Raw genomic sequence first — 26,497 nt, forward strand, 5'->3', positions numbered from 1 at the left:
TCATGATGAAATATGCTATACACCTCCAGACTGTAAATTGATGGATTCTGAATGCAGATTAAATCTTCCTTTTTTCCTTCTATTTCTTCCTCTTTTTTGCTTAGAACATAGCTAATATACATATTTATTTTGTATATCTAAACATATTTGTAGTGAGTTGGGGTTTTTTTGACATCTCAGTGTATAGGGGAAAGAGAAGAGGGGAACAAGGATAGAATATAAGAACTGAAACTAAAACAAAACAATTTTAAAAAGAATAAAAGTACATGAGAAAATCAATTCTATTGTGCTTGCATTTCTCTCTTTGCTATAACTGTATTTTAAAATAATATAAATTATTATTAAAATGAGCGAGACTTTCTAAAGCATTGTATTTTGCAGTAGGGTGTCAACTGGGGGTAGAAATATGAAGAAAGAAGAACACTAGTAGCAAAGATGGAAACCCTCTTTTTATTAACAATCATAGTGGAATTCGTGAAAAATTAGTAGAGTTAACAGTTAAAATACATGGTCAGAATTATTGGAATGAAAAAAGTTGGATGAAAAGAAATAGAATATGCCAGCTGTCCAATGATGGCATCTTATGAGATGCCTCAGAGAGAAGATAAAAAGAATGCATCCCCACTGGAATGGGGTAAAACAAAGTGCGAAATTATGGAAACAATTAAAACTTGAGATCATCAAGACTGTTTTAAGATCTAAACATATGTTCTTGCTCATAAAAGACTAGACCAGAGAGTGTGGAAGGAGCAATGCATATTCATCATCTCTCTTTCAAAACAACTCCAAAATATCTGCCATATTAATGGCACTATCACCTCTACATGTCAAAAATAATAGTATACACTTTGAGATTCAGGATATTCAAGGATATTCAAGTATAGCAACAAAGTTTAGTGACAGTTTCTTCCTGCAAAGACAAAGATCAACTAACACAAATTTGTATCTATATAAATTTGATGACTATACTATGACAAATGATAGGGACTACCTAAGGATATTAACTAAAGATGACCAGTCTTTCAAGGAAATTGGTTTCTATTTTTGTTTCATTTAATCAATACCATTAAAAAGTTGCTGTGATTTTGTTTAATGCCATCTGAAATTAGTTTAAAATATATCAGATATCAGATATGAAATGTAAGTGCTTTCACAGAAATTTTTCACTGCTTGCCAATAATTGTTTGAAATACAGTAAAAATAACAAGACAATGTTTACTAATTAGCTTAATGAAATTCAATACATAAAATACAAAAAAACCCTAAATTTTAAACTACTCATTTTTAAAGCAGTATATAAAATTAAAGTTTGAGATCATACTTCCTGGTATTAAGCAATTGTTATTGGTGTAAGTTACCCAAAAGAATTTACTTGCTGTAATATTTAAAAAATTATTAATGAATCCCTAAAGGAACAGATAGGTCACAAGCACAATATTACAGTGGAGAAGCTCCAATACAGATAATTTATTCAGTATTTATTTAGTCCTCAATGATTGCTCCAGGTTGAAGTGAGTAGCACTTCCTTCTCTGAACTTCTAAAAAAAATTTGAAATGCTATATAATTAGCTTATTTTATTTTCTATTTATTTCATAATACTCCCCTTGACTTCCAATAAAATTTTAAGTTTTTCCATCAGCAGGAAGTACATTGTAAGCTTTCTTTAGAATTCCTAAAAATGCTAGTTAAAGAGTAGATGCTCAGTAATGCCTATTGATTAGCTGGTGCATGAAATATGGCCCCCATACTGGAAATTTGGTTCCATGTTAGTAAAGAAATTCAAGATTCACATGTAATTGACATCAAATTGATGTATATTCCTAGGAAAATAAAACAATACAATATCTATTTTAAAGACCTATTAAATCAAAATGTAGTCTCTAAATTATGCAACTGAATTCCCTTAGAAAATTTTAGTCTAGGGGGCGGCTAGGTGGTGTAGTGGATAAAGCACGGGACCTGGAGTCAGGAGTACCTGGATTCAAATCCGGTCTCAGACACTTAATAATTACCTAGCTGTTTGGCCTTGGGCAAGCCACTTAACCCCATTTTCCTTGCAAAAAAAAAAAAAAAAAAAAAAAAAGAAAAGAAAAAGAAATTTTTAGTCTTAAAATATGTAATAGAGGGCAGGCTACATGGCGCAGTGGATAGAACCCAGCCCTGGAGTCAGTTGGACCTAAGTTCAAATCTGGCCTCAGACACTTAATAATTACTTATGTGAGACTTTGGACAAGTCACTTAACCCCACTGACTTGCAAAAATTAAAAAAATGTAATGGGATAAAATCTAGGTTGTCTTAATTTTTCAGAGAGGAAAACTATTTAGGTAAGCACCACAGTAGAAAATAATCTCAATATAAGACATAAAATATTACATTAATGCAAAAATAAATTTTATATAACAAAATTTAGCAGCAGGTTATTAAAAGTCTTTATTGTTAAATATACTTTTATATTATGCTTATTTCATGTATTTTCCTATGTCTAATACCAATTGTAAGGAAGAAATACAACTTTCTCTTCTATATTTTATCTTTGGCAATTCTGATTCTTGTATTCCAAAGTAGGATTTGAAACATTTCATGTAACACATTTTGGTAGTACTGTGTGTGTATTCAGTCATTACCTTGTTTGTGGTTTGGGGAACAAGTGTTTGATCTCTATCTCACAAAGGTCATTCCAAGAATGCTATTATAGTTCCACAACTAAAGTGACATAATGAAAACAAGCTTTCAGAAAAAATTAACCTGTTATAATGTGTGGTTTCAGAGTCTAGCAACATTTAAACTACAGCTCTTTTTTTTAATAACAGCAAAGAAATGGAAACAAAGAAGTGATTGATTCAAGATGTAGAATAAAATATAGGATGTTCTAAAAGTCCTGGTACAGAATTATACTTAAGATTTCAATCTTAAAACAGTTAGTATGTGTGCTTGGTCATGGACAATATGGAAATTTATTTTGTTTGACTATGAATATGCATTACCAGAGTATTATTTTGCTTATTTTAAGTACTTATTAATTGAAAAATAAAAGAAATTTTTAAAGGAAAAATATCCAAATTCACTTATAATAAAGAGAAAGTAAATTTGAAGTACTAATTCACAGCCATAAAATACACAAATATAACTAAAAGGAAGTAAGTTCAATGATGGTGAGGCTATGGAAGAATAAGTACTATATCTATTACTGGTAGAATTATACACTTGGAGGATTTTTTTTTTGGCTAGCAATCTGTCAGTACATGATAAAATTATATAACTAGTTACATCCTTTTTTGTCCCAATAATTCCATTGTTACAGTGTACTCTGGAAATAATAACAGAAAAAACATCTAGCTGCACAAAGATATTCATTGTAGTATCATATTAAAAAACTGAAAACAATGTAATGTCCAAAAGCAGGGGAATGAATTGATAAATTATTGTACAATTAGGGCATTTATGACCAACAGGTGCAAAATATAATCAAATAAGTAATAGTTATAACTTTCAGGTTACAGGGATAACTTTTAAAAACTATATGGTTAGGGACAACTAGATGGCACAGTGGATAGATCACTGGCCCTGGAGACAGGAGGGCCTGAGTTCAAATTTACCCTCATATACTTAATATTTAGCTGTGCGACCCTGGGCAAGTCACTTAACCTCTTGCAAAAACAAAAACAAAAAAACAAAAATAAAACCTATAAGGAATAAGATAAACCAAAAAACAGAACAAAAAAATATATAACACACTATGATCACACATAAATTGGGTAAAAGTAATAAGAATGAATTTAAAAAGAACAATCAAGAAGACTTAAAGGGAGTGAATGAAAAATAATACTTTATGAATTCAAAATAATTAAATTTAATGAGTTACTAAGCAAATTTAGTTAGGTGAATTTATGTTCAATGTTCATTTAATAAAATATTTTAAAATACTGATTCATATGAAGACAATGTTAAGTCAGGATTCCAAAACAAAATAAAATCCCTCAGAAAATCAACTTACGAAAGGTTTGGATTTTCTTCTATTGAATTATTTTCTTTTCTAGTCAGGCATTTGTAAAAGAAGCTGCTAAAAATGTGACTTCGTTCAACAAGATCATTGGATGCTTTCTCCAATATAAGATATCTATAAAAGTAGAACAACACCAAAAGAAATCATTTATGACTTGTAAGTTTTGCCATTTACTCAGATCCCCCCATAAAATATTTTATAATATATATAGAAAATCTAAGTTTAACAATTAATTAAATTAAACCAATCATTTTCAAATGTAAATAATAGTTTAATTTTTATTTATTCAGTATAATCAAGTTACATCACCTTTCCATCAAGATCATTATAATAATATATAACTTAATATCATCAAGTCTTTCCAAATAGAGCTAGAAAAAAACCAGAATCACTCAAAGAAGTCTTAAACAAATTATGGAAGCCTATTGTATTTCCCCATGTATAAGATGTACTCTTTTTCTAAAAAATTTGGGGGTCTAAAAACAGGGAGTGTCTTATACAGTGGTTGTAGTTTTTTTTACTTGCATTTTCCACTTTTTGCACTTGTTTTTGTGCTCATTGTTTCACATTTGTTACCAGCATATCAGGCTATGTTTTGCTACATTCTGTCCAGAAAGGATTCAGAAAAGATTTTAGTATAGTGCTGAATTCAAGTTCAAAGTAATCCAGTTTGCAAAAGTGAATGGAAATTGTGCTGCTGAACAACAGTTTGGTCCTCCTCCAACAAAGAAAACAATCAGAGACTGGCTACGGGAAGAAACCCCCCGGCAGAAGAAGGTCTTGAGAGGCAAGTTAGCCAAATGGCCTGATTTAGAGAGAGAATTGAAGATATGGATTGAAGAGGAAAGAACCAGTGGAATTCCTATATCTACAAAGATGGTTCAGCATGAGCCCAGAAGAATTGCTGAGGAGGGGTGGCTAGGTGGCATAGTGGATAAAGCACCGGCCTTGGAGTCAGGAGTACCTGGATTCAAATCCAGTCTCAGACACTTAATAATTACCTAGCTGTGTGGCCTTGGGCAAGCTACTTAACCCCATTTGCCTTGCAAAAACCTAAAAAAAAAAAAAAAATGAGAAATTTGGGGCGGCTAGCTGGAGTAGTGGATAAAGCACTGGCCCTGGAGTCAGGAGTACCTGGATTCAAATCCGGACTCAGACACTTAATAAATAAATACCTAGCTGTAGGTGGCGTAGTGGATAAAGCACTGGCCTTGGAGTCAGGAGTACCTGGGTTCAGGTCTCAGACACTTAATAATTACCTAGCTGTGTGGCCTTGGGCAAGCCACTTAACCCCATTTGCCTTGCAAAAACCTAAAAAAAAAAAAAATGAGAAATTTGGGGCGGCTAGCTGGAGTAGTGGATAAAGCACTGGCCCTGGAGTCAGGAGTACCTGGGTTCAAATCCGTACTCAGACACTTAATAAATAAATACCTAGCTGCAGGTGGCGTAGTGGATAAAGCACTGGCCTTGGAGTCAGGAGTACCTGGGTTCAGGTCTCAGACACTTAATAATTACCTAGCTGTGTGGCCTTGGGCAAGCCACTTAACCCTGTTTGCCTTGCAAAAAAAACCTTAAAAACAAACAAACAAAAAATAAATAAATAAATACCTAGCTGTGTGGCCTTGGGCAAACCACTTAACCCTTGCAAAATCCTAAAAAAAAAATCTCTAAAAAAAATCAAGTTAAGTACATTTAAACCATGAAATAAATTAAATCCAGAGTGAGTCATCCAAACAGGAAAATAAATTCAAAATGATTTTATTTAAAAGATAACTTAGACCTTCCAGTCTCCTGCTAGCCTGGCCAATTTAATCAGCAATCCAAAAAGTCTTCTCTTCATATTCTTTTTTCTTATTATTATTTAAGGCAATGGGGGTTAAGTGACTTGCCCAAGGTCACAACTGGTGGGTAATTATTAAGTGTCCGAGTTAGGATTTGAACTCAGGTCCTCCTGATTACAGGGCTGGTGTTCTATCCATTGCTCTACCTAGATGCCCCGTGGTCTTCTCTTCAAACTTTTTCTAACTTTCTATCCCTTTCTTAATATGCTGTAACTTCCTTTAATAAATCTGCATTCCCAAGTCTGAGTCGCGATTCTCCATGGGGCAGAACCAAACCCAAGAAATAAATCTACAGCTACATTTTGGTGACCATCGAAGGGATTCTCTCTGCCCAGACTGGGAAGCTGGATCAAGACTCACTGGTGAGCTCCATAGGCCACAAGTTAAGGGAGACTGTCAGCCAAGGCTGCAGAGCCTGCTCCATTTGTGCTCAAGTAAATTCCAAGGGTGGAATTAAGCCTACATTTTTAAAACCTGGACAAAGGAGAGGTACCTATCCTGGGAAAGACTGGCAAATTGATTTCACCCACATGCCCCCTTGTCGAGGCTTTATGTCTTGGAGGACACCTTCATCTCCTAGATGGAAGCATGGCCTTGAAGAACTGAGAGAGCTCAGAAAGTCTCCAAAGTCCTTTTGAAGGAAATAATTCCTACTTTGGCCTGCCCTGCTCTTTGCAGGGTGATAATGGTTCTGCTTTTTTGTCAGATCACTCAGGGAGTAGATAGAGCCTTGAAAATCACATACTTTCTTCATACAGCTTGGTGTCCTCAAGCATCAGGAAAAATAGAAAAGATGAATAGCACTCTCAAATGCACCTTAGCTAAACTGTGCCAAGAGACCAAGAGAGACTGATTCCAATAGGATTGTTAAGAGTTTGTATTGCTCCATGGGAAAACATTAAGCCTAGCTGTTATATGGCAGACCATCCCTGACATCAGACATTCTTGTGGACCTAGAGCAACACTTAGTTACACAGTTTGCCACACAATTAGGCACTGTTAGAACAGCTTTCTCAGAGTATGCTAACAAGCATCTGCCCAAAGCTGAAGATAATGGCTCTTAAGAAATCTCTTTTGTAAGTCCAGGGGATATGGTGTATTTAAAGTCCTGGAAGGCTCAGGGAACAGATACACTGGGGGGTGAAATGGAAGGGACCCTATTGAGTTATTCTCTCTACCCCAACAGCAGTGAAATTGAAAGGTGGATTCACCTTTCTAGGATTAAACCTGTCCCTCCCCCAGCTTCTCCTCCAGGTGACACCACATACTCTTGTGAGCCACTGGAAGACTTGAAGTACCTGTTTAAGACAACATCCTGAGGAAACTTGGAGATAAGTGTTTGTGGATACTTTGCACATAACAGAATATTCCTATTCTCATCCTCACTGTCCCTAAATACATTATGTTATTACTAATTATCTTTTGTCTTTTCACAACTATTTCTCCTAGCTTAGGGTTAAGTCAGATTCTTCCCAACTGGAACTCCATACCAAGGTGATACTGCAAGAGGCACCTTGGATGCAAAATCTCCATTCCACATTGAGCTCCCCTTCCTCAAGATCTTCTTGGAGCTCCTGGTTACTCTCCTTGTTGAGTCCTTTGATTGTTCCACTTATAATAATTGTTCTGCTTCTTTTTGGCACTTGCCTACTTAAACTCCTTGTAAAATCTGTCACCTCTAGGATTCAAGCCAACAGACCTATAGCTAGTGACCTCCTTCAAACATCAGTCTCTATCTGATCCTGATTGTCCACACCCCTAGGATACCACTTCAATCAAATTTCATCTGCAAAATATTCTCTCTCCAAATGGGCCCCTAATAGGCTAGGTTAGTTTAGATAGGGAGACTGCTACACCCCTTCTCAGCTTTGAAGAAGTTCCAGAAGACAGACCTTCATCCCAATTCCCTAGAAGAATCTGGGTCCTTAATAATTTGAGGGGGGAATATGATGCAGAGAAAACCAGGCATGGGAGTGATGAGATCAGCTGGAGACAAACTTTGTAAATCTTTTGTTCACATAGTAAAGGGCATCTTCCTTTATCATCTAATTTAGGCCACACCTGAGGGCAGCCAGGGAACACAGGTCCTAGAAGACCACCCAAAAGAGACCCCTCCCCAAAAGGCAAAATCTCCAATGAGGGACTTGGGTCTTTCCCAGGTCACCACTCCCTCCTATGGACTCTGGGAGAGAACTTAAGGAGGAGGGAGGGGCTTGGCCTCTTTTGACCTTCAAGTCTCCTGCTGAACCCTGGCCAGCTGGCCTGGCCAATTCAATTAGCAATCCATGTGGTCTTCTCTTTAAACTCTTTCTAAATTTCTATCCCTTTCTTAATATGCTGTAACTTCCTTTAATAAATCTCTATTTTCTTTCAAAAAAAAAGATAACTTAGAATCATTTCCAGTCCTTAAAATCTAAGAATGACATGGTTAACATGAAAAATTCTGCAGCAACTGATTAATGTCAGGATAATAGTGTCAATGGACATTGATTAAAAACAAGGCTACTCCAAATAAAAAGTAAATGCAGCAAGGATAAGTCAAAATTATCTGAAAGTTTAGTATTTACTGATCACTTATTGAGCTAGGAAGTTGTTTACATTGAAGAGATAAAAGAAAAGTTTCTCCCAGTGCCTTTTTATATTTCATCAAGTAATTTCTGTCATTTATTTTCTAAGCCAAGTATTAGTTTCACTTTTTACTGTATATTGGCTTGTCAGTCATAATTATCATATCACATGTATTCTCTCCATTTTCCTTTCCAAAAATAAATGTAAAGATCCTGCTCTAATTATCTTATTTTAATATTTTAAAACTTCAAAGATCTGTGCTTTTTTCTGGGAGAGTACTCCTCAACAAAGATCATAATATTTTTAAGACTTAGTAGATAGTCTTGAAGAACTGCTATACCTAAAAAGTTTATCATCTTAAGGTAATTTAATGATGACAGATAACAGATAATAGAACCTAAGATCTCATAAGCATTAAAAGTCTCTCTAGCTTGGTAGTACATGCTTGGCTTAGTAGTGCATGCTGTAATTGCAATAGCCTTCAAAAACCTGAGGTTCTCACTACATCAAAATATGAAGGCTCAGACTGAGCTTCTGACAGAGGAAAATATACTTGGAAAAAGTTCTGTTTTCATTACTTCATCTAACTTTTACAACTGAATAAGACGGATTACAAAATGCTTTGTGATTTATTAAAAAACTTTACTTACATAATCTCATTTGATCTTCATAAGCACTCTGTGAAATAAGTATTGCTATCCCCATCTGACATATGGTTTAAGTGAATGATTTAACTGATCATGAAGCTAGTAAGTGTCAGAGGAATCAGGTCTCTCTTGACTCCTAGTCTGTTTCCTCTTACAACACTGCCTATACTTACCAAAGAGTAACAGTGCATTGCTTAATGTATTTTGTAAAATTATAACCATAACCTTTACCAAAATCCTGCATTGCTACTTCTTTGTTAAGAGGAATCCTGGGTTATGAAAAGTTATTCCAAGAGAGTGCAGACAGCATATCAGATGCTTAAAGACTTGCCTAGCCTATTCAGAGGGAGTCTATCAGTTTAGACACAAAGGGATTGACCAAAGCAACTCTCCAATCTTATTTTCTAACCCATAGAGTTAGATTGCCTTCTAGAAGAAAGAAAAATCTATAATAACACAATGAATTCAAAGAGTAACTTCTAAATTAAGCATTAGTAAAGGAAGAAAATCACAAATAAATCTTATCCTATTTAAGATTAGGATAAGAGATATAGTGATATATTTCAATTAGATTAGTGATTTATTCATTTCAAAGATCATAAAATTAGCAGGAAATATAACGATATGCATATATATATACATATATATATATGTGTGTGTATATATTGCAATTGTGAAGGCAAAAACAATTAGTTATGATGCTGAGTGAGATGAGCAGAACCAGATAAACACTGTACACCCCAACATCAACTTGGGGGCAATGATCAACCTTGATGGACTCACTCATTTCATCAGTGTAACAATCAGGAACAATTTTGGGCTGTCTGCAATGGTGAATACCATCTGTACCCAGATAAAGAACCATGGAGTTTGAACAAAATCCAAAGACTATTTCCTTTAATTTAGGGGGAAAAAAAACTTATATCTTATTGTCTGATCTTGTTATCTCTTATACTTTATGTTTCTTCCTTAAGAATATGATTTCTCAGGGTGGCTAGGTGGCGCAGTGGATAGAGCACCAGCCTTGGAGTCAGGAGTACCTGGGTTCAAATCCAACCTCAGACACGTAATAATTACCTAGCTGTGTGGCCTTGGGCAAGCTACTTAACCCCATTGCCTTGAAAAATCTAAAAAAAATTAAAAATATGATTTCTCTCTCATCACACTCAATTTGGATCAATGTATACCATGGAAACAACGTAAAGACTGACAAATTGCCTTCTGGGGGGGGTCGAGGAGGGAAGTAAGATTAGGGGAAAAATTATAAAACTCAAAATAAATAAAATCAAAAAAGAAATTTTTAAAATCCATTAGTTATAATAGACAAAGTAAAATAATTGAATTACAAAAAATTAAGGAATTTTTGCACAACAAAACCTATGCAGCTATAACTTTAAAAAACAGGTTGAGGAATCTTTATTGTAAATATATCTTATATAAATATGAGGTCAAAAGGATTAACACAAAAGAAATTGACATTCAAAGGAATGGCATAAAGTACATGAAATAATCAGTTTATGAAATAATTTCTTTCTTAAAAATCACCTGAAATACTGTTCAAATTATCTAATAATCAGAGAAATGCATTTTTACTCATTATATTGGCACAGATAGTTAGAAAGGAAAAAAATCAGCATTTATGGCTGTGGAGAATTAGGCACTGTGGATGAAGCTGGAACCAATTTAATCCTTTTGGAAAGCAATATAGTAAAATAAAAATTTACAAAACTGATCCATTTGATCCCAGTATTAGGAAGCTGAAAGAGGTTTTTATAAGAGGAAAAAAGGACCTTTCAGTACAAAAAATAGTCATAATAGCAAAAAATATGAAAAATGGCATCAAGTATCCAATGACTGAGGAATAATTTATAAATTGTGGCTTGAGAACACAATGGAATATTATTATTATTATTACATAAAAAGACAAATATGAAAAATATGAACTATATATAAAATTATGTAAATAAAAAGCATAAGTAGAACAATATATACGATTACAAATACAAAAACAATAGCCATAAATACCAAAGAGAATATACAAAAGAAAAAGTGTTCAAATGAAGACATGTTATTATGTTATTAATTTGTAAAAACATATTCTTAAAAATAAATTTCAAGTAATGAAATCTGTGGATTTTATAAGATCATTTTCATTAATAACTTGAATGTTTTTATTGAAGGTTACTAAATTAGATCAAAAAACTAAAAAGATGCTTAATTCCTATCATTAACTTTTTCAGCATATTTACTCTATATCTTCTTAGATTTGTTTCTTTTTCAAAATTCCTTCCATATAAAACTCTAGGGGTCATAACAGCTCTATTGACTTGTACTATCTATTGGAAAGGAAGAAATGAAATGAAATGATCAATTTAGAGAAATTTTGGTAAGTCAGGAAAAAAAAGAATTTCACAGAATGATAATAGCCAATAAGAAAGACTAGGGACTCAATGGAACACATTAATATGGAGCAGCTAATTTAGATAAAAGAGTGGTATTTATGTGATAGTTGTCAGAGTGATAACTGATTTATATAAAGACTAAAAAAAAGTTGAGAATGCTAAAATCTGGCAAGGTTTTGCTAATTAATATTCTGAGAATATAACTTAGGCTACTTAATACCTATATTTTTTAACTTTTGACAACAAAAGTAGGTGAGTTATAGTGAATATAGAAAGGAATGTTTGCTATTTTACTTACTTAAGATAGAAATCAATGATTACATCATTAAGAAATTCTCCATCTTCTAGGCATTCTAAATCTTCATTAGTAACTCCTAATCCTCCTTTTGTAGGTGGTGGAGGATATACAATCAACCTAAAAAGTAACAATGAAAAAACAATGATAAATTAGCATTTAAAATCCTATTAATAAAATGGGATTCTCCCCCAGAAAAAGAATGAAAATAAATTATAAACTATAAACAGAATGTTAGTCTTTCTTCCTAATGTATCAAATTTTATGCTCATTTTCTGTAATTTTCCTTAAGTGTGTTATACTATACTTTCTTCTCTTTCCTCCTCTATAGATCCCTCACTCTTTTCTTCCTTTTCTCTGTCTCTCTGTCTCTGTTTTTCTGTTATCTGTCTCTGTCTCTGTCATTTAATCCTATTTGATTCAGTATACTCATCTGTAAAATATACTAGAGGAGGAAATGGCAAACTATTCTAATATTTTTGCCTACAAACACACACAAAACAAATAAGGTCCTGAACTGTCAGGCACAATTCCACAACAACAATTTTTATCATCATCATCATCATCATCATTATTATCATCCTTGACTCTCCATATTCCCATACCTTACATATCCAATGTTGCCAAATCTTGTTATTTCTATCTCCACAAGACCTTATATCTTCGCCCTTCTCTCAACCACAGAACTACGAACCTAGTAGTTTAGGTCTAGCCTGTACTATTAGATAGCCTTTCAATTGGAATGTCTGCCTCAAATCTCTCCCCAATCTATCATCCATCTAATTGCCAAATTGTTTCCTAAAATGCAGATAAGACTAAGACACTCCCTTTTCTCAATAAACTTCAGTGGTTACCTATTACTTTTAGTTTGTAATGTAAACTCTTCACAGTTCTTATAAATTACTACCTTTCATGAACACAAAATTACTTTGATACTATTCTTCATTTATAATACTATTTCCTATATCCATCTCCATATTGTCTGCACTAAGCCTAAAGGATACTCCCTCAATACCTCTGCCTGTAAGAATCCTTATTTTTCCCTCAAAATTCAGCTCAAATATTATCTTCTCCATTGAACCTTTGTCAGTACCTCCCAAAATACTAATGTCCTCCCATTCCTGGTTACATTTATTTTGTATATAATTATGCTGTATGTGTACACTTTCAATAGAACTTCAGGTCCCTCTGAGTATGGAATTTTAGGATTAGGGTTTGAGATATTTGTATTTATAGCTTTTAGCACAATGGCTGGAATACAGTAGGTGCTTTAAAATGCTTGTCTGATCAATTTGCATCTAATTGAATTTTGACCTTAATGAGTACTAAGAAAAACAGTGAAATCTAAAAACTCCATATATTGATGCTATAGTTTGCTAAAACTTTAATTCGTTCACTTATATTTTATGCATAATAGGAAAAACCTGAGGGGAAAAAAGATCATTCTGGAGAACTAATGGTTAAACTCTCAATTCCTTAGGAATTCTCCCAGTTGCATCAGCATAAAAACCCAGGGAAGACTGAAATGTGAACAAATAGCAATTCCAATACTTTTTGAAAGGATCCAAATAGCTTAAATCAAGGCAGGTTTAAAGGACAAATTATGCTTTTTTCTATCATAGATTCAAATGTGGAACATTTAATATAGAAAGCTAGAAGTCATTTTAATTCAAAACTGACTTGATGGATTTCCTAAAAGATTAACCCTTTATGAAATTTATATAACCATTCATTTTTGAGTTACCTAAAACCTAAGAAAGGTAGCACCTTCTTAATTTTTTTCTTACACTTTTGGAGCCAATCAAGGTAAAGTAATTTGCTCAAGGCCTCCTGATTCCAGGGCTGGTGCTTAATCCACTGCTCCACTTTAAGCTGCTCTACCTTTTTAAAAGTGTTTATTTTCACTTTCTTATGAATCAAAAAAGGAAGAAAATTCCAAAACATGATTTCACTTTTAGAAAAAAGTATTAGTTTGAGAAATTTTAATTCAAAAGACAACAAATCCAAAATTGGACAGCTGAAAAGCAGGTATAGGAATGGAACCTGCTTGTCAATCTTAAGCACTGTGCCCATTTAATACAAACAGGATAAAACATTTAGTACATACTTTTTAATTGGTCCAGTGTTTTTTACTTCTTTCCATTCATTATCATCTGGATTCGATGTAATAGAAAGTGAATAGCAACCACTAACTGTCTTCTGCAAGAGGGTATAACTAGGTTTGATTTTATTACTATTTGAGGCCTGACAAAAATAAACAGCAAGAAAATAAACTATTATGATTGAATATAAATAGAAACATGTTAAATCTTCAAAATTCAAAATCAAAACAAAATAATACACAGGATTATGAGGAGTACCTGAATAAGGATCACATTAGAATATATCTATATCTACATATATTTGGCAAAGTAAAACAAACTAAAATAACTCTTGAGATTCAAATCCTGGCTGTAACATTTATTTGTGGTATAATCATGAACAAAATAGCTTCTCTGACACTTAGTCTCATAATCTGCAAAATAACTAACAACACCTAAACAATCTACCTAGCAGTTGCTACAAAAAAAGTTGTTAATCCTTAAAGCATTATATAAATGTGAATTGTTAAAATCATCACTAAAAGTAGTGACGATTCCATGACCAGAGCTTTTCTAAAAGGGAGGCATTTTATTACAATGGACAGAGTGTTACAATTAAAGACAGAAAATCTAAGTTCAAATGTCAACTATGTTACTTACCACTTGTTGACTGGGATATAAGAGAGTAAATGATTCACCCAGGGTCACAAAACCCATATGTGTAAGAGACAGCCCTTGAATTCAAGTCTTCTTGTCTCCAAGATGGGCTCTCTCTATCCACTATAACACACTGTCTCTACCTTGTTCTTATATAAGAGAAAACAAACCCTGTGGCTGGTTAGCTCAGCTAGAGTGAATAGAGTTATAAAGGGCAAGGTCATGATTTTAATCATAGATCATCTGACTTCATTCTGTCCAGAGCCACTGACTGTCCCAGAACTGAAAAACTAGTGCTGTAAAGATAAACTAGAATGTGAATGAATTAGCTCAGACTCAATGCCACTATGAAAAAAAGATAAATAACAGCATATGATGGGTGAACAGTGTCATTTAGGATTGAATAAATTCTTTATATGCATATAAATAAAATAATATTTTATATGCACCAGAGGATCTTACTATTTAAATTCTGTGGAGAAATATGGGCAAATCAAAGACTCATTTTTTTGGTTTTTTTTTTGTTTTGTTTTTGGCAAGGCAATGGGGTTAAGTGACTTGCCCAAGGTCACACAGCTAAGTACTATTAAGTATCTTAAGGCCAAATTTGAACTCAGGTCCTCCTGACTCCAGGGCTGGTGCTCTATCTACTGCACCACCTTGCTGCTCCCTAAAGACTCATTTTTAATACAAATTTATCATTTCCTTTTATTTACCTGCTTTAAAGGTTTAAATTTAAACATTCTGGGGGTTTTGTGGGGGGGCTTTTTGGTATAAAGGATCTTGATTTAATATAAGGGAAAATTTCCCATAGCAGCATTGTTAAAATCTAGAATAAGTTCTAGCCAAAATTGCATAATATCTCACTCTTTGGAGGTCATTTGGTTTCTATTTTACTTCTTTCATTTCTTTCTTTTTTCTTTCATTCAATGGGGAGTAGTGCAAGGAAAAGAAAATAGATGTGTAGTAATTGAAAAAAATAAATTTTAAAAAGAAAAAACAGACCTCTCAAGAGTATTAAAATAAGAAAAATGAACTTTCTATGAAGATCCAAAACAACCTTGAAATAATGATGAGAAGAAGCAAATATAGTTAGATGGGGAACTTAATAGAATGACAAGTGTGAACACAAGAAGGAATAGCAACTGAACATGAAATCACTCTACCAGTTTCCAAACCTCACTGTCTTTAGATTCTAGTTGCCTAGTTCATACTGTGCTAGAATTTCTCCAAATAAAATTTTTTTTAAAAAACATAGTCTAAGCAAAATAATGATCTGGAAAACTCAAAAAAGGGTAGAGCAGATTTAGGGTTGTATATATTTCAGATAAATAGAGGGAAGGTCTTTCATCCCTCACCCTATTCAACTAATCTCCCATAGATTCATCCATAGTTTCTCTAAACCAAAAAAAAACCAGCCTGCAGGTGCAGTCGCCTATAATTTTAAGCATTTTCTTCTTTGAAGGTAAATTTTATAAATAAATAAGCAATATTGACATATAACTAATGCTTACCTGGAAAAGCAGTTTGTCTTCCACTAGTATTTGAAAAGTGTCTTAATGTCTCTTGTAAAGCTCTTTTTATTCATAAAATTATCTTAGACATGCACTGACCTGTGGGGGAGAGTCTGTCTCCGTTTCAACAGTAGCCACTGGGAAATGGCAAGATTTTGTTGAGGAACAATAATAATCAATAAAAGAGCTTTCTTTTGCAGATAAGCCCTGAAGCAAAGAAAGAGCCTGGTCCCAAGGAAGTGGATGATAAAGGTCTAATGATCTCGTTTTCCTGCTCACTTCTGCCATCAACTCATTTAGTTTCTCCTCCTCTTCTTCTGAAGCTGGTTTGCTCAATTCAAGGAATATGAATTCATCAGATTTAGCTGGAAAAGAAAGAGAAACCCATTTTAATTCCTCTTTTCATTTTTCTCTCACTGAAACTCTTGACAAAAATTATTTTACTAATAACAGTATAAAATCATTAGTAAAATATCAACAAATCATACTACTTTGGTCATTCTGTTGCTTTAACTGCACTGCTTAAGAAATTCCTCATGTAACTACAATATTGCCAAGTTTCTCTTTAATTTTCCCCTATCAATTAAGAATGCATACACAAAGTGCTTCAACAGCAATTTCTCATTTGACAGAAATTCTTCTAGAACTTTCTCCTCATCTATTTCAATTCTTAATCCTTTGAATAAGTCTACAGGTAACAAGGGCAAGAGGTAGAACTAAGTAATTAAGTTTGCATTGTAGATGATAAAGTGAATAGAGCACCAGACCCTCAGAAGGACCTGAGCCTCAGACACTTAACAATTGCCTAGCTGTGGTGACTTTGGGCAAGTCACTCTTAACCCTATTGTGCCTTACATAAAATAAAATTTAAAAAAATAGTTTGCATTACCTTCAAGAGAAATAAAACTGCCTACGACTAATAATTCTAAATTGTGGGAAAATTGCCTAGTTCATTTTATCTAATTCTGATCTAAATTCATTGGGCTTAAGTGAAATAAACCAAATGCTAAATAAAGTAGAGGAAATATCTAGAATATTTCTAATTAATATTTCCCAAATAAAATATATTTTTGTTTCCTTAAACCTATTTATCTGACTCTACATTTATACACAATTTTGAAGGAAAAAAATCAAGATGTTTCTTTTCATAATCCTTATGAAGCATGTGACTTTTTCAGAAAAGAAATTGCAAAAATGGGCATAGGGGATTACCCTAAGCAGAATGTGTTTCAGAGTTGACAAAGCAAATATGAATCAAATTAAAGAATCAGCTAAGCTCTGGACACTAATTAAGGTAAGGGGAAGAGAGGGTAAAGATCAGCAATTAGTTCTCAAACATCCTTAAATTTCTTCCTCTAATGAACTGTTTTCATGGTAGCATAGATTTACAGCTAGAATATATCTTAGACATGCTTTAAATTAATCCCTTTATTTGACAGATAAGGAAATTAAGGCTTAAAGAAGTGAAATATAAGAGCTGATATTTGAACCCAGGTTTTTTGTCTTCTTATAAGGTGTTTTTCCCCCCAGAGACTGCACTATAAGTCAGAAAACCTGAGTTTGAATAAAAGTCTCAACACTTGCCACCTGTAAGACCACAAAAAAATTGCTTTGCTTCAGTCTCAAAATCTATAAAATATGGTCAACAATACTACCTACTTTATAGGGCAATTAAACAAAGAATTTCATAAACCTCAATCTATTATATAAGTATTACTCATTATTTTTTCCCTTTTGGCTCTCCTGGGTTGAAGATACAAGGCTCTTAGATTTCACATTGAGTCTCCAATACTTTGTGTGGGGAAACACTCTGAGGAAGCAATGGTGTAATCTTTTTCTTTTGCTGAAATTTTAAAGGGTCTTGAAGTCCAAATATCAAAATAAAGGAATTCATTAAAGTAAACTCTGCCCCTGAATCATTCCAAATCAACTCCCTCTCTTATTAAAAATGCAGACAAATCCTTTTAGTCATTGCCAGTATTATCTTTCCAGATCCAAAGAAACTAGAAAAGAAATAGAAAAATGGAATTAGCAATGATTCTCTTTGTCAATATTTCCTAGAAAATGAAAGTATGAATCTCAAAAATGAATGAAAGTTGGGGCAGCTAGGTGGCGCAGGGGAGAGAACACCAGCTCTGAAGTCAGAAGGATCTGAATTCAAAACTGAATTCAGGCACTTAATAATTACCTAGCTGGGTCTATCAGGAAGAATTATGTGAAAAACACAGAAAGCTTCATAAAGCTTGTGGTAAATAAACCAAACAAGTAAACTTTTAAAAACAAAACTAGAAAAGGAGACTAGACTCTTTACAAGAATCTGTAGAATTTAAAATCCACCACATACTTACATAGCTGCCTTAAAACAGATTTCCCAAGTTGGTTTTCAATCATTTCTAGATAATCTGAAGATGTCCAGAGGAAAATGATAGAATTTCTCTTTTTACAGTGACTGCCATCTTTATGTGTCCACAAACCAAACTTCTTTAAATGAATGGTATCCACTAACAATGAAATCTTATTCAGAGACACTAAAGAAAACAAAAAAAGTTTTAAACTTTACATCATAACTTCATAGAAGTTTAGCCTTATTTAAGAAGTTAACCATGTATATTTTCAAGGAGTTCCCAATTGTTACTTACTTCTCAGTGCAGAATGTACTTCCCAATTTGGGTTCAAATGATCTTTTCAATCCTGTCTTTTATCCTTTATGAATTTTATGTTAAAAAAACAAAATTTGATATTACCTTGTCAGCCCCTGTAATGAGAATTCCACTTTCCACTTCCAAGCATTCATTTACAGAAGTCACACGTCCCCATTCTTGGAATGTAATTTCCTTCTCACCTCATCTTTCTGCCTTTTTTGAACTTATCTTCCTAAAAGGCTTAACTAAGGAATTATTAATATTCTTTCCCTCCTCAAATTGCCTTATATTTACTTATATGTGAACATATATATATATCCTCTAGTAGAATGTATGCTCCTTAAGAGAAGAGACTATTTTAAAGTTTTTTCTTGGCATCTCCAGTGCTTTATACATAGCAGAATTTTAATGTGTTAATTGAATTTCTGAGCTTTACCTTAAGGAGATGAAATTAAATACAAGAAGGAATATCATATTAAAACCAGAAACAGATAAAGTAATTATAACCATCAATTATTCTTAAACCTTAAAAGATCTAGTTTCTTAAAAATATGTAATTTCTATTATAATTTTTTAAAAAGTTAAACTAAAGCAAAGTTTCCTTAGGCTAAAAAATCTAGACTTCCTAAATCCCTCACTTGGAGTCATGATCTGAAAAGCTGAAAAGGGTTGAGTGTCTCAATAAGAACAATGAAGCAGTATTAGTGATTCAGAAATCAATTAAAATTCAATTCATACTTGGTGAATTACTGATAATTATTAGTAAGCGTGAAAATCTTATTAATAAAAGTTTCCCTTCTCTTCCATAAGCACTTGTATGCAACTATATGACTACATATTACAAATTATGAAGAGCAATAAAAGGCAATACATTTCAGGATATTTTGTCTTATTAAATCTCCCAGGTAAAGACTCTTTACTATCAGTTATTGTTTTCCTCCTTCATATCTTCCATGCTAAACTTTTCCAAGTGTGACTTTTCTAAAAACTGTAATGCTTACATCAGAAAATACTAATGATACTGAAAGTTTCTATTTGTCGATTTGTCAATTAACTTTTATCTTCTAAACAGAAAAAGTTGAAATATCACACAGTATTTTTTGTATTGCACTAAGTATGTTTACTTATTATATTTCCAAACTTCAACATCATTATCCTGATTCATTATTTCCAAATTTCTGCAGAGTTGATTTCTGTGGAAATAAATTTCTACTTACAGTCCTTGTTCCTATCTTCAATGTTACAATAAAGGAATCCTCTTTTATTACTCCTGTTTAAAACAATCCTCACCTTATTTGTCTCTTTAATTCTTCCATCTCAAGTGAAAGTATCATCTCTTGATGATGTATTTTTTTGGTAATGTCAGTATATTTATTGTAGTGGTTTTTTTGAATAAAAAATAAATGCTCTAGATTGGTTGAGCACAAACTTGAAAAAAATTTCCCAGGATATCTTTCATTACTTTAGCATCTAAGAGATCTGTAATTTTATCGGTATGTACACTCTCTACCAACAAAGATACCAATCCTTTTGTAATTTAAGTAGTTGGACTTCAAGAATTACCGTAGTCAAAGCCATCAGCTAACCTAATAATGAGCCTCATCAAATTTAGCTATCTGATCCTAGGAACACAAATATACAGTGAATCACTAGATTGGATCTCTTCAGATTTATAGAAGTTGTCAAGACTTGTACTCCACTGGTGTAACTCTGAAGAACCAAGATCTTATCAAACTAGAAAAATATGAAATTTTACCTCAATTCAATCAATATTATAGATCTCCATAAATTCCTAGATACCTTAAAATGCTGTTTTGTAATGTTCACCACTCCCCAAGCTTCTCCCTACGTAACTTTTCTGATATAGCCATTTTCACATGTCTAAGCAATTTCATTTTTTAAAGTTTTCCATTAGAGCTTTAGTTCAATTATTCCCAGGAAAAGCACAAAGTGCTGACCCTAGCATTATTTGAAAAATATAATATATATACTGCACTATTTTGAGAGTAATTTAGAATTTTAATCTCATTTTCAAAACCAATAAGGTCAAAATTGCTGAAAACTACTAAGATGACTTTAATTTGTATCATACTAAATTCTTTTAGTTATACTGAAGTGCCATAATGAAAAGCAATTAGGAACAAAAAAGTACTTGGAAAAGAATAAAGTTTTTGAAATATTTTCAAAGAAAATTGCCAGAAATGACTTATTTTATGCACAGACTTATAGTGAAGAGAGTAGATCATAAAGCAGCAATTGCTTACCTTGAAATGGAATCTTTATATATTTCGTTGTGAACTTAAAGGAAAATTAAAAAGTAAATGTTAGTCAAGTTGTTACTTAAGTTTTCAAATTTTTTCTTTTTCATATCATAAACACATAGCCTATACTATAAAAGTCATATCCTGTATCAGTCAACCAAATAAATATTCTCATTTGAAATCTTCATATTATAAATATTTTAAATGGCATAATCAATTTTTCATATGTTCAATTTTCAAATCAATAACTTAAGTCAAAAAAATCCAATTCTCAATGAACATTACAATAAAAATCTTCCTTCAATGTATAAAATTGAGCTTTACTGATACAGGAATGAATTCAGAATTCCTTATCAGACTAGAAAGAACATAAAATTCCTCCTGATTTAAGACACTATTAAATCTAACCCCTACAAGTTGGAATATATTTCAAAACACTGCTTTACCCTTCCCCCATGCTTTTCCCTTATTTTTTTATGAGACACTTTCTATTTTTAATCTATTTTCCTATGTCTAAACCATATTTTTCCAAAAGTTTTCTACCAAAATTTTATGCTCATTATTCTCAGAAAATACTGTCCCATTGTAGAAATTTTACTATGAATTTTATATTAGAAGTAATGATTTTGTACTCATCCAATCACATTCTCTCATGTTCAATAATTTATGAAATGGTTGGTCAAGATTCAAATTCAAAATATTGGCCTCAGATTAATGTGTTCTAACCAATCAAACTAGTAAGATATTTCAATAGCAATAGCAAAAACTTTTCAGTTAAATCCTGAATTTCCTACATTTATAAAATAAATAAATTTGCAACAGTACAAACCATTAATCATTGTTACATTTCAAATTATATTTCTCCAAAAATCCATTATCTTGTTTTCATATTCCATGTACCCCTAATATGGATTTGTCAGATTAGATAATTTACACTCATTTAGTACAAAATGATATAAGATGGTTCAAGAGAGGTTGCTTTGCTTGTTTTTTTTTAAAGTGATACTTTGTATACATTGGCTATAAATTTTGATTAAAAAGATCCAATTAAATAAAATCAAATAAACTTTTTTTATTTTGGTAGTTTCAAAGAACTATTATTTAACCCAAAGTGTGTTACTTTTTTTTTGCCAAACTTAAGAAGTGGGATTACAAAGTAAAAACTCTAAAATGACTCCCTCTACAGCAAAGGAAGCAAAGCCTAAAAATACTGCTAAAATTATTTAATGAGTCTATAGACTTATAAAACACATTTTAGTAACAATAAATTTATTTTCCTCATGAAGAATATATTCCTACTGAAAGTTCTATGTTGCAATGATGATAACATAGAATCACAAGGCTTATCCTTGGCAAAATTTGTGAGAAATATTCCTTCTTTTTACACCCCTTTATACATTCTGCTGTAAAATTGCAAATTCTAAAGCACGTTTATCCTCTAACACTGGGGACTGACAGCATATCAACCTCCTAAACTGATGAGATTTCTGCCTCAGCTACACAAAGGTATTGTGCCCTTGATCTATGATTGTTCCACCTCCACTGATCCCAAACTCTTTTCTCTCATTACTCTCCTTTTGCTTCATCTCTACTAAACCTATTATTCATCCTTATGACATCTGGGCCCTGTTCTTCCAGTTCATCACTCAGTTCCTTCCCTCAGTTCAAAAGATTTTACCCTGTGATGAAGCAGTTCAGCCCTAAGCTACTGGTGAATTCCTTGCTCCTTTAGTCTATCATCAGTCACATCTTGCCAAAACCCAACCATGAGTTGTGCCCATTTATCCCATTTATATACTGCTAAATGTTTCTTAGAAAAGTCACATAATTATATTTACTGGGACCACTACAAATTTGTTTTCCAAACTCAATTTTATTCACACTGCTCTATGGCAATACTTTTATTCTTCTTTCATCAATTCTCTCACACAGTGACTATTCCAGATTTTCTCCTCAATTCTCCAACTTCTATAGAATTACTATCTTCTTTCCAATACTACCTCATCTAGTTTATTCAGAATACAAAAACCATTCATCTACAGACTTTATCACCATCAATTGTATTCTCCCTCTGACCTTGTGATTCCCTTTTCCTATTTATGAGTTCTTCCCAGGGCTACTGAGAGAATATAACACAGTATCCTTGAAAAAAAAGCAACAAATTGGGAGTTAGAAGACCTGAATTTAAATCTTAACTCTCTCTCTCTAATTACTATCCACATATGACACTGGATAAGTCAAGTCACTCAACCTCTCTTGGCCTCAGTTTTCCTCATTTTAAAATGAAAAAGTTTGACTAGATGCTAAAGATTCTTCCATATTTAAACCTTATAAATTATGTGTAATGGGCTGAGTAGGATGCAATCCACCAAAAGTCCCAGTGAGTGTGCTAAGGCAACTATATAATTTCCATCCTGCCAGTGAACAGCAGCTATCATGTTATTTATGTCTAGCATGAGGAACTCAATTTGCACACTCTTCTATCTGACACCATCTCTCCAACAGAAACTGGGCCTCATGGAATATTACACACCCCCACCCCCATCCCCAGTAACATTTAATATGATGGTGCAGCTACACAATGGACTTGGTAAAATTGAACCAGATGATGATTAGTTAGATCTTTAAAAACCCCCAAACCCATGCCTAGCTCCACATCAATCATTTTTTTCAGGCAAGTTCAGCTACAGAGACAGAATTGCAAAGACATTCTAAAGGATGTGGAGACTAAGGACAGCCAAGATTTGACAAGATACCTCCCACCCCCATGATTTCTACAGAGAGCTCCAGTTTCCCACTTACTCTTGTGGTCACCTGGTAGGAAAACTCCTGGAAAAACAACCAAGCTAGTCCCAATATAACCAAAGTCTTTCTGCAAGACACTTGAGGTTCTTGGACAGGGCAAGGGAGATCAGATCCCTGTCAAGTTATTTTGTATTTGGTCCTAAAGGCAATAGGGAGCCCCTGGAGATTATTGAGAAAGGGATTGTAACATGAATGGATCTGAATTTTAGGAAAATCACTTTAGTGGTTGACTTGAGGCAGGCTATGGCAATAATCCAGAAGTGATGCCAGCTTGCATTAGTGGCATCAGTGTCACAAGAGAGAAAGAAGTATATTTAAATGACGTTGCACAGGTAAAATCAACACACTTTGATAACAGATTGTATATAGCTGGGGTGGAGTTGGGAGAGGGATTGTTAGATAAAGTGAGGAAATTCAGGATGACTTCTAGTTGTGAGCTGGAGGCACTGCAAAGATAGTGTAACCCTCTTAAGTAAAAAGGAAGGTAGGAAGTGGGGAGGGTTTAGAGGGGAAAATAATAATTTTTGTTTCGGACACGTTAAATTTAAAATGTATATTAAACATCTAGTTCAAGATATCTGCAGTTGGAGATGCAAATTTGGAGGTCAGCCAAGAGTCTAAGGAAAGGCAGGGATCTGAGAATTATCAGCATTTCTCATGTTTCAGTCATATCTGACCCTTTATGACCCAACTCGGGCAAAGATGCTAGAATGGTTTGCCATTTTCTTGTGCAGTTCACTTTATAGATAAGAAAACTGAGGTAAATAAGGTTAAGTGACTTGCCCAGAGTCATGTACCTAATAAATATCTGAGGCTGAATATAAACTTGGTTTTCCAGTGCTCTGTCCACAGCAGGGAGAATAACTAAGAACACCAAGTGAAGAGCCATTCAGAAGGAGAAAAAAAGAGAGCTCTGAGGAACATGAATGGTTAGAGAGAGTGATCTGGAAAAGGATCCAACAAAGGAAACAGAGAGGGAGCAGTCCAATAAATAGGAAGAAAGCCAGGAGAATGGTGTCCTGAAAACCTAGAGAAGGAATAATGACAGACTGACAGTGTCAAAAACTGCAGAGATTAAGGAGAATGAGGATTGAGAAAAGGTCATTGGATTTTTCAACTAAGAGACCATTAGTAATCTGAAGAGAGCAATTTTAGTGGAATAATAAACCAGATTGTAAGGGACAAAGAAGAGACTGGGAGAAGAGAAGGTGGAGGCATATGCTGCAAAGGGACATTTTAAGGAATATATATATAGTATAATAATAGAGAGAAATGACTCAAGTGAGGGTTTTTTTCAAGATAGAAGAGACATAGACATGTTTGTAGACAGTAGGGAATGAACCAGTAGAGAGAAAAAGATTGAAAATAAGTAAAAGAATGGGGTTGACAGATAGGGCAAACTGTTTAAATAGAAGGGATGGAATAGGAGCTCTTGATCCAGAGTAATAAAAAGATTAAGTCAGTAAAGGAATTATTGGCCTTTAAAAAGTAAGACCCACTTCATCATGTGAGAGGTAAAGATAAAAGGGGCAGAAGTCATCTGAGTGATAGGAGATGAGAAAAAGAGGAGGGGAGGGACCTCACAACGAATGGCCTCAATTTTTTTCCTGTAAAGTATGAAGCAAGATTCTCAACTGAGAAAATGAGATAAAGAGGAGCCATGGGAGGCTTGAGGAGGGATGAAAAGGTCTGGAAAAGTCATTGTGGAGAACAGTGACAGTGAGGGTCTTCTTATAGATCCAATCAGCATGGTTGCATGACTATCTTCATCTTCATTCAGCAATATATGTATAAAAGCAAAGGTAGCAAATGGTGTAAGTGTCCAAGGTTGAATGAAGCCTGGCTAGATATAATCAGCATTATGTTCCAAACAGGAAAGGATCCAAAAGAAGACAACAGGGTAGAACTGAATTGGTTCACCAAAAGGTCAAAATGAGGAAAAGATAGAGTGGCTACTGCAAGGTAGCCTAAGAGAGAAGTGAGGGGTCAAGGGACTAGAGGTCATTGTATGGACAAAGAGAAGGGTTTTGTAAGGGAAGACTGAGGGGGTGAAAATGCATTGTAGTGAAACAAGGGGATTTCAGTATTTGTGAGTGATGGTTTAACAATGTTTTTTTATGGAAAAGTGCTACAGGGTGAGTTGTTTGCAAAGTGAGTTATGTCACATTTATGAGGGAGAATAGGAAGAAAGAAGGAAAGGAATAACATGGTCCATTGAGCATCAGATCTCACTAAAAAAAAGATGTTAGAAAAGCCTTGTATGATTGATCATCTAAGATAAACGTCTCGATCAAGAATTCTTAAACAAGAGACTGTGATCTTAAAAATAAATTCAATAATTTGATAATTGTTTCAACATAATATGCTTCTTTTGTGATCCTAAGTATTTTGTTCTATACATTTAAAAAACATTATTCTGAAAAGTGTTTCATAGACTTCCCCAGACATCCAAAGGGATTCATTTTTTTTAATAAAAAAGGTAAGAACCCCTGATCTTCAAAAAAAGGATTACTTAAGCCAAGAAACTCTGCTGATTGATCAGTAAATGTATGTAGCATTATTCTACCATGGAAGTCCAGTCCAGTAGAATTTCATTTCTGAGCTACCAGTTTTCAGTTTATAGGAAGGTAATTGCCTGGAGAAAGGCATTCTCAGTTATCTCTACATGTATGGTGAGTACTGTAGTCATCCTGATTCATATCTGCCACTGGGCCTAGATGATTCTGGAGGAGAAAATGAGGCTGGTAACTTAGCAAAATGACCCCCTCACTCAAATCTA

General features: G+C 33.6%; 1 protein-coding gene across 14 annotated transcripts in view; it reads right to left on the reverse strand.

The window, feature by feature from the left end:
* SENP7 (SUMO specific peptidase 7) overlaps positions 1-26,497 on the reverse strand; it is a 199,930-nt gene that overhangs the window by 39,876 nt on the left and 133,557 nt on the right. For all 14 annotated transcript variants that reach the window (XM_074214358.1, XM_074214357.1, XM_074214356.1 and 11 more), the window contains 6 exons: positions 20,917-20,950; positions 18,359-18,538; positions 16,110-16,375; positions 13,866-14,002; positions 11,762-11,878; positions 3,997-4,119 (listed from right to left, as the gene is read on the reverse strand). In XM_074214358.1, coding sequence (XP_074070459.1) covers positions 3,997-4,119; positions 11,762-11,878; positions 13,866-14,002; positions 16,110-16,375; positions 18,359-18,538; positions 20,917-20,950 — 857 coding nt within the window. The remainder of the gene's footprint in view (positions 1-3,996; positions 4,120-11,761; positions 11,879-13,865; positions 14,003-16,109; positions 16,376-18,358; positions 18,539-20,916; positions 20,951-26,497) is intronic.

This window comes from Macrotis lagotis, chromosome 1 (genome assembly GCF_037893015.1).
Source record: "Macrotis lagotis isolate mMagLag1 chromosome 1, bilby.v1.9.chrom.fasta, whole genome shotgun sequence".
Classification (NCBI taxonomy): domain Eukaryota; kingdom Metazoa; phylum Chordata; class Mammalia; order Peramelemorphia; family Peramelidae; genus Macrotis; species Macrotis lagotis.